The following is a 14,238-nucleotide window of genomic DNA, read 5'->3' as shown; positions in this document are numbered from 1 at the left end:
TTTATGGATTTCAAGAACAAGACTTGTGATTTAGATTTTTAACCTGGTTAAAATCACTGAATGTCTGGATTTACCTTGTCCTCCTTTCAAGGATTACGGTGGTTTCAATCCATTTAATTTTTGAAAGTCTAAAAGCAAACCCTTAAAACTTGAGTAATGTATTCCATTACAGTGCATCCAGTCTGAATACATTTTGTTTATGGGACACAGTGTAGACTTTTCAATCTATCTGTGCTCATATTACATTGCCATGAAGCAATAATATAACATCGACACACAATGATTAAGACATGCCTGCATGGACACTGATGATGTTCACCGTCTTGATAACGCAACATAAGCTCATTCTAAGAGTCTGATGATTGATGATTATACTATATAGGCATGAAGGGAAAGTACCTGGAATGGGAGACAAAAAAAAATTATATCCAAAACTAACTGACCTGCATAAAAATGTAGGCAGCAATACGACAAATGATGTATAGTTAGGAGCTACAACTTACAAAACACGCTGATGTTGTCGTTTTTGGCATGGTTTGACTTAACAAGGGCTCATAATGTACTCAGTCCACAAGGTGTCAGTGTCATATCAGCATAAACCGCTGTATAACAGCTCTGGCCCTGCCCCTTCCAGAGAGGTTTGTTCAGGTCGACAAGGAAAAGACAGTACCTTCAACAGAAACTAGGGTTGTCGTTCTGACGTGTGCGGACACAAGTTGAAAATATGGGATATAATTAAAAAGCAGAATTTTTGGCTCAGGCATTTTCCTTTTTTTGGAAGGAACTCTGAGTGGATATAATACAAATAAAAACTGAAACGATGGGAGTGAGAGAACAAAGACGAGGAGTACAGTCCTTGTGGGTAGCCCTCCATCTTTCTGTGATGCTCAGCTGCGTGAAGCGTATTTCAGCTCAGATAAAATATTCAATACCAGAGGAAGCAAAAATGGGAGCTATTGTTGGGAATGTCGCCAAGGATCTAGGACTGGATATCAGCTCGCTGGAGGAAAGACGGTTTCGTATTGTTTCAGGGACTGAAGATGCTCAATTTGAAGTAAATCACAACAGCGGCGTCTTGTATGTGCATAAAAATATCGACCGAGAGGAGCTCTGTGAAAGCGTTTCGCCATGTTTAATGAACCTAAAAATGGTAGCTGAGAACCCCATGGAAGTACATTATGTCGGTGTTGAGATCATAGATGTTAACGATAATTCACCCAGTTTTCAAGAGGAAGAAAAAATATTAGAAATCTATGAGTCCGCGCTCCCAGGCAGACGCTTCCAGTTGCCAACTGCACGCGATCCAGATGTTGGAGTTAATACAGTACGTGCGTACAAATTAAACCACAATGAATATTTCAGTGTCCAAATTCGTGAGAGAGGAGAGGACAAGATACCATTCTTAGTTTTGCAAAAGTCTCTAGATCGAGAAAAGCACGATGAGCACAAACTGATTCTGACTGCAGTTGACGGTGGAAATCCACCGAGATCAGGGACTCTTAATATCACAGTCACCGTTCTTGATTCAAATGATAACCACCCTGTTTTTAACCAAGAGGTATATTCCGTAACGATACGAGAAAATGTAGATACAGATACAAGTGTGATCAAGGTTAAGGCAACTGATGTGGATGACGGTTCAAATGCAGATATTGAATATTTCTTCGGTGGTGAACTTGATCCTAAATTATATGACATGTTCAGTTTGGATAAAGACACTGGTGAAATTAGAGTAAAGGGTGAAATTGACTTTGAGAAGGCTGACGTTTATAAGTTAGACGTCCATGCCACTGACAAAGGACAGCCTCCAACGATTACTGATTGCAGGGTAGTCATCAAAGTGCTCGATGAAAATGACAACAAACCTGAAATAGATGTGACATCCCTGTCAAACATGGTATCTGAAGATTCAAAACCTGGAACTGTGGTCTCTCTTATCAGTATTACGGATAAAGACGCCGGTTTGAACGGTAAAGTGATATGTAGTCTTTCAGAAAATGTACCATTCGAATTAAAACCATCATTTCAAGACAATATGTATTCACTAGTTTTAAAAAATCGCTTGGATCGAGAATCAGTTTCAAAATATGACATCACAATAACAGCTACTGATTGTGGTCAGTCTCCTCTTTCAACATTTAAATCTCTGAGTATTGAGGTATCAGACGTGAATGACAATATCCCAGAATTCTTGCATAATCCAATTGAACTGTACCTGGTGGAAAATAACGTGCCTGGAAACCTAATCTTTTCTATCACGGCTTCAGATAAAGACTTGAATGAAAATGCAGCTTTAACGTATCACATAGTTAGGGAGGAAGGTAGTCAAGTTAAAATGGCTACATTTTTAAATATCAATCCCGATAATGGACACATTTCAGCACTAAAAAGTTTTGACTTTGAGACTCTGAAAACGTTCCATTTCCAAGTTGTTGCCACAGATTCGGGAACTCCGTCACTAAGCAGCAACGTCACAGTGAACGTGTTCATTCTGGATCAGAACGACAACACTCCAGTCATCCTGTATCCAGTCATCTCCAACGGTTCTGCTGAAAGTGTGGAGGAGATTCCCCGCAATGTCAACGCAGGACACTTGGTGACTAAAGTCAGAGCCTATGACGCTGATATAGGATATAACGGCTGGTTACTGTTTTCACTGCAGGAAGTTACTGACCACACTCTCTTTGGTTTGGACCGCTATACAGGACAGATCAGAACACTTCGCTCATTCACAGAGACAGACGAGGCTGAGCAAAAACTGGTCCTACTGGTGAAAGACAATGGCAACGTTTCACTCTCAGCAACAGCTACTGTGATAGTCAAAGTTGTGGAGCCCAAAGAAGCATTTGCAGCTTCTGATGTTAAAAGTGCAGCAAAAGATGAAGAGGGCAATGACGTGACTTTTTATCTGATGATAACTTTGGGCTCAGTTTCAGCACTTTTTCTAATCAGTATCATCGTGCTGATTGCAATGCAGTGCTCCAAAACCACAGAGTATACTTCTAAATACCTACAAGACACAAATTACGATGGGACACTATGTCACAGCATACAGTACAGATCCGGAGACAAACGCTACATGTTAGTTGGACCCAGGATGAGTATAGGATCTACAATAGTCCCGGGCAGCCATGCAAATACTCTAATGCTTCCTGACAGGAGGCGGGCATCTGAAGAGGTAAGCCCATGTTTTGCTTTTAATTGAAGATATTTTTTTGCGTACTTACAGGAATTTACTAAGTCAAATTGAGATAATTTAACAAATCTGATTAACATTTAAATAAATCATATGTACTATGTGTGATAAATTACCTGGAAGTTTTAGCAATGACCGTTTATGCCTATCTTGAAATTAGAATATGTGATCTGGTTACGAATATGACATCGTATTTCGTGGCGCTGTCCATAGTTTATATGATAGCTCTTTCCAAGCTTTTGAAATTTAGTAATGGCTGCATTGGTTACATTGTGGCGATACTCAATTTGGGATTCAGATTTTAGTTTGGATGGGTTTTTTTTTAAGAAACACGTTTAGGCTGTTACGCAAGGAAAAGTATTCCAACAAAACGGCATATTTTGTAGTGCTGTCCATGGTGCTGACACGTAGTCATGCTTGGTTATATTTTTGTGATTTTCAGAGTATACGCTTTGTGAGGTTTATGGATTTTATTTATGCATTTCAGAAAACGAACTTGCGGTTTGATTTGTTTAGCCTATGTATACCAGTCATTGACTGTGTTATCCAACACGTTGCTGTGTTCTAATAATCGGGATGTATCTTATTCACTGTTCAAGGAAACCGTGGTTCCCATTGATCTGAATTGCAGGAGTTTATGGGCACACCTTTACGTTTATTGAATAATGTTGTCCATTTAAATGTATTCACTCTGCATCATTTGTTTTAATAGACTAACATACTGTTAAGATGATTCAGTTCGCAGTGCTCAAATCTACCAATGATTACTGCCTTGCAATGAAGCTATAATGTAACATTAATCAAGATATGAGTACTGTTTTGTTTACACAACATAATAACTTTTCAAGAGTCTGATGACTGATTATAGTCCCATGCAAGCATGAAGGGAAAGTAACGATCTGGAACGGTAGAAAATGCATCTCTAAAATGTAAAAACTGTCTAACCGACATTCATGTGCTCAGTCCACAAGGTGTCAGTGTCATATCAGCATAAACCGCTGTATTACAGCTCTGGCCCTGCCCCCTCCAGAGAGGTTTTGTTCAGGTCGACAAGGAAAAGACAGTACCTTCAACAGAAACTAGGGTTGTCGTTCTGACGTGTGCGGACACAAGTTGAAAATATGGGATATAATTAAAAAGCAGAATTTTTGGCTCAGGCATTTTCCTTTTTTTGGAAGGAACTCTGAGTGGATATAATACAAATCAAAGTTAAAACGATGGGAATCGGAGAACAAAGACGAGGAGTACAGTCCTTGTGGGTAGCCCTCCATCTTTCTGTGATACTCAGCTGCGTGGAGCGTATTTCAGCTCAGATAAAATATTCAGTTGCTGAGGAAGTAAAAGTGAAAACTGTCGTGGGAAACGTCGCCAAGGATCTAGGACTGGACATCAGCTCGCTGGAGGAAAGACGGTTTCGTATTGTTTCAGGGACTGAAGATGCTCAATTTGAAGTAAATCACAACAGCGGCGTCTTGTATGTGCATAAAAATATCGACCGAGAGGAGCTCTGTGAAAGCGTTTCGCCATGTTTAATGAACCTAAAAATGGTAGCTGAGAACCCCATGGAAGTACACTATGTGGGTGTTGAGATCATAGATGTTAACGATAATTCACCCAGTTTTCAAGAGGAAGAAAAAATATTAGAAATCTCTGAGTCCACTCTCCCAGGAAAACGTTTTCAGTTGCCAACTGCACGCGATCCAGATGTTGGAGTTAATACAGTACGTGTGTACAAATTAAACCACAATGAATATTTTAGTGTCCAAATTCGTGAGAGAGGAGAGGACAAGATACCATTCTTAGTTTTGCAAAAGTCTCTAGATAGAGAAAAGCACGATGAGCACAAACTGATTCTGACTGCAGTTGACGGTGGAAATCCACCGAGATCAGGGACTCTTAATATCACAGTCACCGTTCTTGATTCAAATGATAACCACCCTGTTTTTAACCAAGAGGTATATTCCGTAACGATACGAGAAAATGTAGATACAGATACAAGTGTGATCAAGGTTAAAGCAACTGATGTGGATGACGGTTCAAATGCAGATATTGAATATGTTTTCGGTGGTGAACTTGACTCTAAAATATATGACATGTTCAGTTTGGATAAAGACACTGGTGAAATTAGAGTTAAGGGTAAAATTGACTTTGAGACGGTTGACATTTATAAGTTAGACGTCCATGCCAATGACAAAGGACAACCTCCGATGAGTACTGATTGCAGGGTAATCATCAAAGTGCTCGATGAAAATGACAACAAACCTGAAATAGATGTGACATCCCTGTCAAACATGGTATCTGAAGATTCAAAACCTGGAACTGTGGTCTCTCTTATCAGTATTACGGATAAAGACGCCGGTTTGAACGGTAAAGTGATATGTAGTCTTTCAGAAAATGTACCATTCGAATTAAAACCATCATTTCAAGACAATATGTATTCATTAGTTTTAAAAAATCGCTTGGATCGAGAATCAGTTTCAAATTATGACATCACAATAACAGCTACAGATTGTGGTCAGCCTCCTCTTTCCACATTTAAATCTCTGAGTATTGAGGTATCAGACGTGAATGACAATATCCCAGAATTCTTGCATAATCCAATTGAACTTTACCTGGTGGAAAATAACGTGCCTGGAAACCTATTTTTTTCTGTTACGGCTTCGGATAAAGACTTGAAAGAAAATGCGGCTTTAACGTATCACATTGTTAGGGAGGAAGGTAGTCAAGTTAAAATGGCTACATTTTTAAATATCAATCCCGATAATGGACACATTTCAGCACTAAAATGTTTTGACTTTGAGACTCTGAAAACGTTCCATTTCCAAGTTGTTGCCACAGATTCGGGAACTCCGTCACTAAGCAGCAACGTCACAGTGAACGTGTTCATTCTGGATCAGAACGACAACGCTCCAGTCATCCTGTATCCAGTCAGCCCCAACAGTTCTGCTGAAGGTGTGGAGGAGATTCCCCGCAATGTCAACGCAGGACACTTGGTGACTAAAGTCAGAGCCTATGATGCTGATATAGGATATAACGGCTGGTTATTGTTTTCAATGCAGGAAGTTACTGACCACACTCTCTTTGGTTTGGACCGCTATACAGGACAGATCAGGACACTTCGCTCATTCACAGAGACAGACGAGGCTGAGCATAAACTGGTCATACTGGTGAAAGACAATGGCAACGTTTCACTCTCAGCAACAGCTACTGTAATAGTCAAAGTTGTGGAGCCCAAAGAAGCTTTTGCAGCTTCCGATGTTAAAAGTGCAGCAAAGGATGAGGAGGGCAATGACGTGACTTTTTATCTGATGATAACTTTGGGCTCAGTTTCAGCACTTTTTCTAATCAGTATCATCGTGCTGATTGCAATGCAGTGCTCCAAAACCACAGACTATACTTCTAAATACTTACAAGACACAAATTATGATGGGACACTATGTCACAGCATCCAGTACAGATCTGGAGACAAACGCTACATGTTAGTTGGACCCAGAATGAGTATAGGATCTACAATAGTCCCGGGCAGCCATGCAAATACGCTGGTGCTCCCTGACAGGAGAGTAACATCTGGAGAGGTAAGAACTTTAAAATTATGTGATATGGGTATTTACATGCATTCCATTGCTTTTCTTTAGAGCATCTTTTCCATCTCTCTCAAGGCCTTTCTACAAACTGGATTATTCTGATGCTCACCATCTGCTCCGTTTAGTCATTTCTTTAGACATACAGTATTGTCAAGATAATGTTATTTGTTGCTGTTTATATATAAAGAGATGCAGTTTTGCAAATAGGCTTACAAAAGGGTTTACTTTATTTTGTTATGTGTACAATAGCCACACAGTTCCATACATTTTCCCTTAGTTGACACATCACCTGGTATTATAATTTTCACATCTATGTGAGATTACTAATACCAAATCTTTGTAATAGATTCAATACATCAATATCTTCTGTCATGCATTTTAAAGAGGAAAATATTCCTAAATGTGACAGCTGTCCATGGTACTGAAGTGCGGGGACTTATCTTTATTTTGGCGTCTGTCTGTGACAGTTCTGTAAACATTCAACTAAAGTTATTGGCGCTTCTGCTGATTCGCATGGGCATTAATCATTTTAAGTTAGGGGTACTTTTAAAGAAAGAGACAAGCAAAGCGCACGTGTTATAAATCTATCCATGTTGCTAAAACGCATTTGCTTTGTGTTCATGTAGAACACAGTATACTGTAATGAAGACTGAAGACACTTAATAAATAGTGCTCATTTTGAATACCAAGATCATTAACTATGGTCTCATTTAACAAATGAAGCGGGATTACAATCTAACTGCAGCAAATCTAAAATATTGTTTGCTACACAAAGACAACTCTGTGATGAGGAATTACAAAGGTGAAAACGTGACGGTTTCAGAATAGTTCAAATGGGTAGATTCTGTAATGTAAGTATATTGGGCTAAAACGTCCACGATCACCTCTGGGTGTCAGTGTTACATTGGGATCCGATTGAAAACTTAGTCCCTCCCCTGACAAAGCTTTTGTCTGCTCCCTGAGAGAAGCAGGGAAGAACATTTGAATCAATCCGCCATCCCATGTCGCTGTGATATCTGTAAATATGCGGCACACAGTAGGTTGGGTATAGACATTTAGTTCAGTAACGGGATTTTGTGTATTGGTATGTGGCTGGATAACGATGGAGACCGAAAGGCAAAATCGAACAAGGGTCTGCTCCTGGATTTCGGTCTACGTGGCTGTGCTGCTGCTTTTAGGAAAACGGGCTCTGGCAGAAATACGGTACTCAATTCCCGAGGAGGTTAAAGAAGAAACTGTTGTTGGAAATGTTGCAAGGGATATTGGCTTTGACGTCACCTCTTTGATTGGCCGACGTTTCCGCGTTGTTTCTGAATCAAAGGACACATTTTTTGAGGTAAACGAAGACAATGGTTCGCTGCATGTTCATAAGAAAATCGACAGAGAAGAGCTCTGTCAGGGCAGCGGTGCCTGCCTAATTGAGCTAAAAATCATAGTCGAAAACCCTTTGGAAGTACACTATGTAGTTGTAGAAGTTACTGATGTAAATGACCACTCTCCTAGTTTTCCCGAAAAAGAACAGACATTCGAAATAGCTGAACATACATTGCCAGGAAAGCGATTCCAACTGCATGCCGCTAATGATCCTGATTCCGGAATTAATTCTATTCGTACATACACTTTAACGTCAAATGATCACTTTGAAGTAGATATACGTCAAAGCGACGAGGATAAAATACCATTTTTAGTACTGAAGAAGTCGTTAGACAGAGAACAAAAAAACAAGTACTCGTTAATGGTTACAGCAGTTGATGGAGGTAAACCTCAAAGATCAGGAACACTTAATGTTTCCATAATTGTTCTCGACAGTAATGATAATCGTCCAATTTTTAGTAAGGAGATCTATCAAATTGCAATACAAGAAAATACTCCAGTCGGTACTTCAATATTTAAAATGAATGCGACGGATCCAGATGAAGGCAGCAACGGGGAAATTGAATACACCCTTGCAAAAACATTGAGGAGAAACATTTATGACCTTTTTGAATTGGACAAATTATCTGGGGAGATCAGAGTGAAGGGAAACGTGGACTATGAAGACAATGACGTTTATAAATTGGATGTTGAGGCATCAGATAAAGGAACACCTCCACTGACAGGTGAGTGTAGGGTCAATATTAAGATCATAGATGTGAACGATAATCCACCACAAATAGAGGTCACATCACTGTCAAATACGGTGTCGGAAGATTCAAAACCTGGCACTGTTATTTCTCTCATCAGTGTGAAGGATAAAGATTATGGTGTCAATAGCAAAATCATCACAACTATACATGATGGAGTACCTTTTGAATTAAAGTCATCCTATAAGGAGAACACGTATTCAGTTGTCACTAGAGAATTTTTGAATCGAGAGAAGTTGTCACATTATGAAATAACAATAAAAGCCACTGACTGTGGTGAGCCTCCCTTATCGACATTTAAAACCCTTAATATTGAAATATCAGATGTAAATGACAACAGACCACACTTTGAAAAAAACCCTTTGGAGTTTTATCTTATAGAAAATAATGTTGCTGGAGCGTCAATATTCTCTGTAAGCGCAACGGACAATGATTTGAACGATAATGCAGCTATTACATATCGTGTTTTGAGAGAAAGGGGTCAAAATGACAAAATGTCTTTCCTAAATATAAATGCTGATAATGGACACATTTCAGCACTAAAAAGTTTCGACTTTGAAACACTGAAAACGTTCCAGTTCCAAGTTGTTGCCACAGATTCTGGAACTCCGTCACTAAGCAGCAACGTCACAGTGAACGTGTTCATTATGGATCAGAACGACAACGCTCCAGTCATCCTGTATCCAGTCAGCTCCAACGGTTCTGCTGAAGGTGTGGAGGAGATTCCCCGCAATGTCAACGCAGGACACTTGGTGACTAAAGTCAGAGCCTATGACGCTGATATAGGATATAACGGCTGGTTACTGTTTTCACTGCAGGAAGTTACTGACCACACTCTCTTTGGTTTGGACCGCTATACAGGACAGATCAGAACACTTCGCTCATTCACAGAGACAGACGAGGCTGAGCATAAACTGGTCATACTGGTGAAAGACAATGGCAACGTTTCGCTCTCAGCAACAGCTACTGTGATTGTCAAAGTTGTGGAGCCCAAAGAAGCGTTTGCAGCTTCTGATGTTAAAAGTACAGCGAAGGATGAAGAGGAGAATGATGTGACTTTTTATCTGATGATAACCTTGGGCTCAGTTTCTGTACTTTTTATCATCAGCATCATCGTGTTGATTGCAATGCAGTGCTCCAAAACCACAGACTATACTTCAAAATATCTACAAGACACAAATTATGATGGGACACTGTGTCACAGCATTCAGTATAGATCTGGAGACAAACGCTACATGTTAGTTGGGCCCAGAATGAGTATAGGATCTACTATAGTTCCAGGAAGCCATGCAAATACTCTGGTGCTTCCTGACAGAAGAGGGACATCTGGAGAGGTAAGACTTCAAAAACGATGTTTTATACAATATTTTTTTATAAGCGTTTAGTTCTATGTTCGCCTTTTGCTCTATGTTTTCTTCTGAGCATGTCTCTAAAGCCTTTTACACAGAGATAAGAACCTCATTTAGCTCTCAACTAATTCAAAACTATAATACTTCTTGTTAAGTGTTGGGCTTTCTTGTACATAATCCAATTGGTTTGATTGCATTTCTCATGTTTTTCATGATCTGATTCATCAAGTAGTGCTTTTTTAAACAGAAGGTTAAATGTAAAAATATATGTAAAAATGCATGTGTCTCTTTTTATTATGTACAGGCTCATACCCATGATTAATATAAATTTAAAATATATTACTTGTGTGGACAGTCTGTTCCTCTGATTGTGACAACTATCCATCGTGCTGAAATATAATATATTGTTCTTTAGCAATACAGAAAAGTTATAGTCTGCATTCAGGAAATGTGAGCAGTGAGTTTGTCGTAGTTATGTTTTTAGAATATTCTGAATTCTAAGTAACAATTGACTGAAAAGCTTTAAGATTTTGTTGTGTTTATATTGATGTGTTTGAGTAGAATGCATGGACTAAGCTGGTTAAACACTGAACTATGTCTGTTATTTGAGGGAAAGCCTGTGTGACTGCTTGTGGTTGCTGTCCATTGTGCTGAAAGGCAAGCCGTCAAACTAATGTGATGTTAAAGTAACATTGATAGTATTACTTTTATGAGTCCTATTGCTATACTCCAACGTAACAGTTTCAAACAATATGGCATTTGCTAAGTGCAAATCATCTACAAAAATGCTTAATCAAACTTTTGGAATTGTCGGAGAGAGAGAGAGAGAGAGAGAGAGAGAGAGAGAGAGAGAGAGAGAGAGAGAGAGAGAGAGAGAGAGAGAGAGAGAGAGAGAGAGAGAGAGAGAGAGAGGGGGGGGGTGGGGTGGGGGGAGAACACTGTTATAAATCTTTGAATTTTGGGGGGGTTTCAAGGTTGGTTACACCTCGGTTTCTATTCACACGCCTTTAGAAACTTTTTAAAAAGCAATGAAGTTTGATCTCCCTAGTTACCTCTGGGTGCCACTATTACATCAGGAAACCACAACCGACTTCGGCCCACCCCTCACTAACCATTTCTTTGTCATTTCAGTAGAGTATAGAAAGCAACTGAATCAAACACACCAGCCGATGAAATCACGTTGTGCGTTCTGTACAATATGCGATGCTGAGCGGGTGGACATGTATAATTGTTTTTCGCAGTAACGAGCTTCTGTGTGTTTATGTGCTGTTGGATAACGATGTGGACCAAGACAAATACTCGAACGAGGGACTTACCCTGGTTAGCAGTTAATTTAGCTCTGCTGATGTTTTTCGGAAAGCAGGCTTGGGCTCAGATACGGTATTCAATTCCAGAGGAGGTTAAAGACGGAACTGTTGTTGGAAATGTTGCAAAAGATCTTGGGCTTGACATCAACTCTTTGATTGATCGACGGTTCCGTGTTGTTTCAGGATCTAAGGATGCCATTTTTGAGGTAAACCAGAATAATGGGGTATTGTACGTCCATAATCACATTGACAGAGAGGAGCTTTGTCAGAGCAGCGGGGCTTGTCTAATGGAGCTAAAAATCCTCGTTGAAAACCCTTTGGAAATACACTACGTAGTTGTAGAAATCACTGATGTAAACGATCACTCTCCTAGTTTTCCCGAAAAAGAACAGACATTCGAAATAGCTGAACATACATTGCCAGGAAAGCGATTCCAACTGCACACAGCTCGAGATCCCGATGCTGGAATTAACTCTATTCGTACATACACTTTAACGTCAAATGAACATTTTGAAGTAAATATTCGTCAAAGCGATGCAAGTAAGATACCATTTTTAGTGCTGAAGAAATCATTAGACAGAGAACAAAAGGACAAACATACGCTACTTGTTACAGCAGTTGATGGAGGTAAACCTCAAAGATCAGGAACATTAAATGTTTCCATTATTGTTCTTGACAGTAACGACAATCGTCCGATGTTCAGTCAGGAGATTTATCAGATTGCAATACAAGAAAATATTCCAGTCGGCACTTCGATATTTAGAATGAATGCAACGGATCTCGATGAATACACAAATGGGGAAGTTGAATACAGTCTTGGAAAAACCTTGATGCGGAAAGTATATGATATTTTTGAATTGGACAAATTAACTGGAGAAATTAGAGTAAAAGGAGTAGTGGACTATGAACAAAACGACGTTTATGAACTGGACGTTGAAGCATCAGATAAAGGATCACCTCCACTGACAGGTGAGTGTAGGGTCATTATAAATATTAAAGACGTCAACGATAATCCACCAGAGATTGAAGTCACATCACTGTCAAATATAGTGTCGGAAGATTCAAAGCCTGGCACTGTAATTTCACTACTTAGTGTGACAGATAAAGACTCTGGTATGAATGGAAAAATTATTTCACACATAACTAATGATGTACCGTTTGAATTAAAGCCCTCCTATAAGGAGAACACTTATTCAGTTGTCACTAAAGAAGCTTTGGATCGAGAATTGATGTCAGATTATGAAATAATAATACAAACCACTGACTATGGTGAGCCTCCCTTAACTGCTGTGAAAACATTTGCCATTCAGATATCAGATGTAAATGACAATAGTCCACGTTTTGGCCAAAACCCCCTGGAGTTTTATCTTGTAGAAAATAATATTGCTGGAAAGTCAATATTTTCTGTAAGTGCAACGGACAATGATATGAATGATAATGCAGCTATTTCATATCATATTTTGAGAGATGGAAGTAAAAATGACATAATGTCTTTCCTAAATATAAATCCTGACAATGGACACATTTCAGCACTGAAAAGTTTTGACTTTGAAACACTGAAAACGTTCCACTTCCAAGTTGTCGCCACAGATTCTGGAACTCCGTCACTAAGCAGCAACGTCACAGTGAATGTGTTCATTCTGGATCAGAACGACAACGCTCCAGTCATCCTGTATCCAGTCAGCTCCAACGGTTCTGCTGAAGGTGTGGAGGAGATTCCCCGCAATGTCAACGCAGGACACTTGGTGACTAAAGTCAGAGCCTATGACGCTGATATAGGATATAACGGCTGGTTACTTTTTTCACTGCAGGAAGTTACTGACCACACTCTCTTTGGTTTGGACCGCTATACAGGACAGATCAGAACACTTCGCTCATTCACAGAGACAGACGAGGCTGAGCATAAACTGGTCATACTGGTGAAAGACAATGGCAACGTTTCTCTCTCAGCAACAGCTACTGTGATTGTCAAAGTTGTGGAGCCCAAAGAAGCATTTGCAATTTCTGATGTTAAAAGTGCAACTAAGGTTGAAGACGAAGACAATGTTACATTTTACTTGATGATAACTTTGGGCTCAGTATCTGTACTTTTTCTAATCAGTATCATCGTGTTGATTGCAATGCAGTGCTCCAAATCGACAGACTACACTTCTAAATACCTACAAGACACAAATTATGATGGGACACTGTGTCACAGCATCCAGTACAGATCCGGAGACAAGCGATACATGTTAGTCGGACCCAGAATGAGTATAGGATCTACTATAGTCCCTGGAAGCAATGCAAATACTCTTGTGCTCTCAGACAGGAGATCTGCCACTGCGGAGGTAAGACATGTTTAAATTTTTTTTTTCAGGGTGGTATGTGTAGAATATCATCCATAGAACATATATATATATTCCATTTCCACTTTCTGCTGGATGATTAAATTGAAAATGGTTCACATACTCATTTTGGATGGAGTCAATATTGATGCCGCTTTGAAATATGACACGAACAAAATAATTATATAGTAATGTGATTAATCCTGTCTTAAGCCTGAGTCTAAGTAATGATTCTGGTTATAGAGTAAAATAACCAGTGAATAGACGCTTGGTGTAGTGTTTAGTTGTAAGATTATATTGTCTGTGCGACCTGAGAAAAATCCGTTTATTGACTGAATCGCATGGTGGCACTATA

At 39.4% G+C, this 14,238-nt stretch overlaps 4 protein-coding genes across 4 annotated transcripts; all 4 read left to right on the top strand.

Annotated features, from left to right (window-relative positions):
* The first annotated feature begins 820 nt into the window (after positions 1–820).
* LOC133985595 (protocadherin alpha-8-like) lies at positions 821–3,205 on the top strand. Its single transcript, XM_062425256.1, has one exon. The coding sequence runs from the start codon at positions 821–823 to the stop codon at positions 3,203–3,205; it is 2,385 nt and encodes a 794-aa protein (XP_062281240.1).
* A 1,208-nt stretch (positions 3,206–4,413) lies between these two features.
* On the top strand, positions 4,414–6,831 carry LOC133985594 (protocadherin alpha-8-like). The gene has a single exon (XM_062425255.1). It carries the CDS (start codon positions 4,414–4,416, stop codon positions 6,829–6,831), a length of 2,418 nt encoding a protein of 805 aa, XP_062281239.1.
* A 1,051-nt stretch (positions 6,832–7,882) lies between these two features.
* LOC133985593 (protocadherin alpha-8-like) lies at positions 7,883–10,288 on the top strand. Its single transcript, XM_062425254.1, has one exon. The coding sequence runs from the start codon at positions 7,883–7,885 to the stop codon at positions 10,286–10,288; it is 2,406 nt and encodes an 801-aa protein (XP_062281238.1).
* Positions 10,289–11,531: 1,243 nt separating this feature from the next.
* Positions 11,532–13,901, top strand: LOC133985592 (protocadherin alpha-8-like). Its single transcript, XM_062425253.1, has one exon. It carries the CDS (start codon positions 11,532–11,534, stop codon positions 13,899–13,901), a length of 2,370 nt encoding a protein of 789 aa, XP_062281237.1.
* The last annotated feature ends 337 nt before the right edge of the window (positions 13,902–14,238 follow it).

The sequence above is a fragment of the Scomber scombrus genome, chromosome 9, assembly GCF_963691925.1.
Source record: "Scomber scombrus chromosome 9, fScoSco1.1, whole genome shotgun sequence".
Lineage (NCBI taxonomy): Eukaryota > Metazoa > Chordata > Actinopteri > Scombriformes > Scombridae > Scomber > Scomber scombrus.
The sequence above is the reverse complement of the archived record's forward strand: the minus strand, read 5'-3'. Positions and strand labels throughout refer to the sequence as shown.

What these genes read in the sequence shown, in the direction of transcription:
- LOC133985595 (XM_062425256.1), top strand. Translation starts at nt 821, where the DNA reads ATGGGAGTGAGAGAACAAAGACGAGGAGTACAGTCCTTGTGGGTAGCC.
- LOC133985592 (XM_062425253.1), top strand. Translation starts at nt 11,532, where the DNA reads ATGTGGACCAAGACAAATACTCGAACGAGGGACTTACCCTGGTTAGCA.
- LOC133985593 (XM_062425254.1), top strand. Translation starts at nt 7,883, where the DNA reads ATGGAGACCGAAAGGCAAAATCGAACAAGGGTCTGCTCCTGGATTTCG.
- LOC133985594 (XM_062425255.1), top strand. Translation starts at nt 4,414, where the DNA reads ATGGGAATCGGAGAACAAAGACGAGGAGTACAGTCCTTGTGGGTAGCC.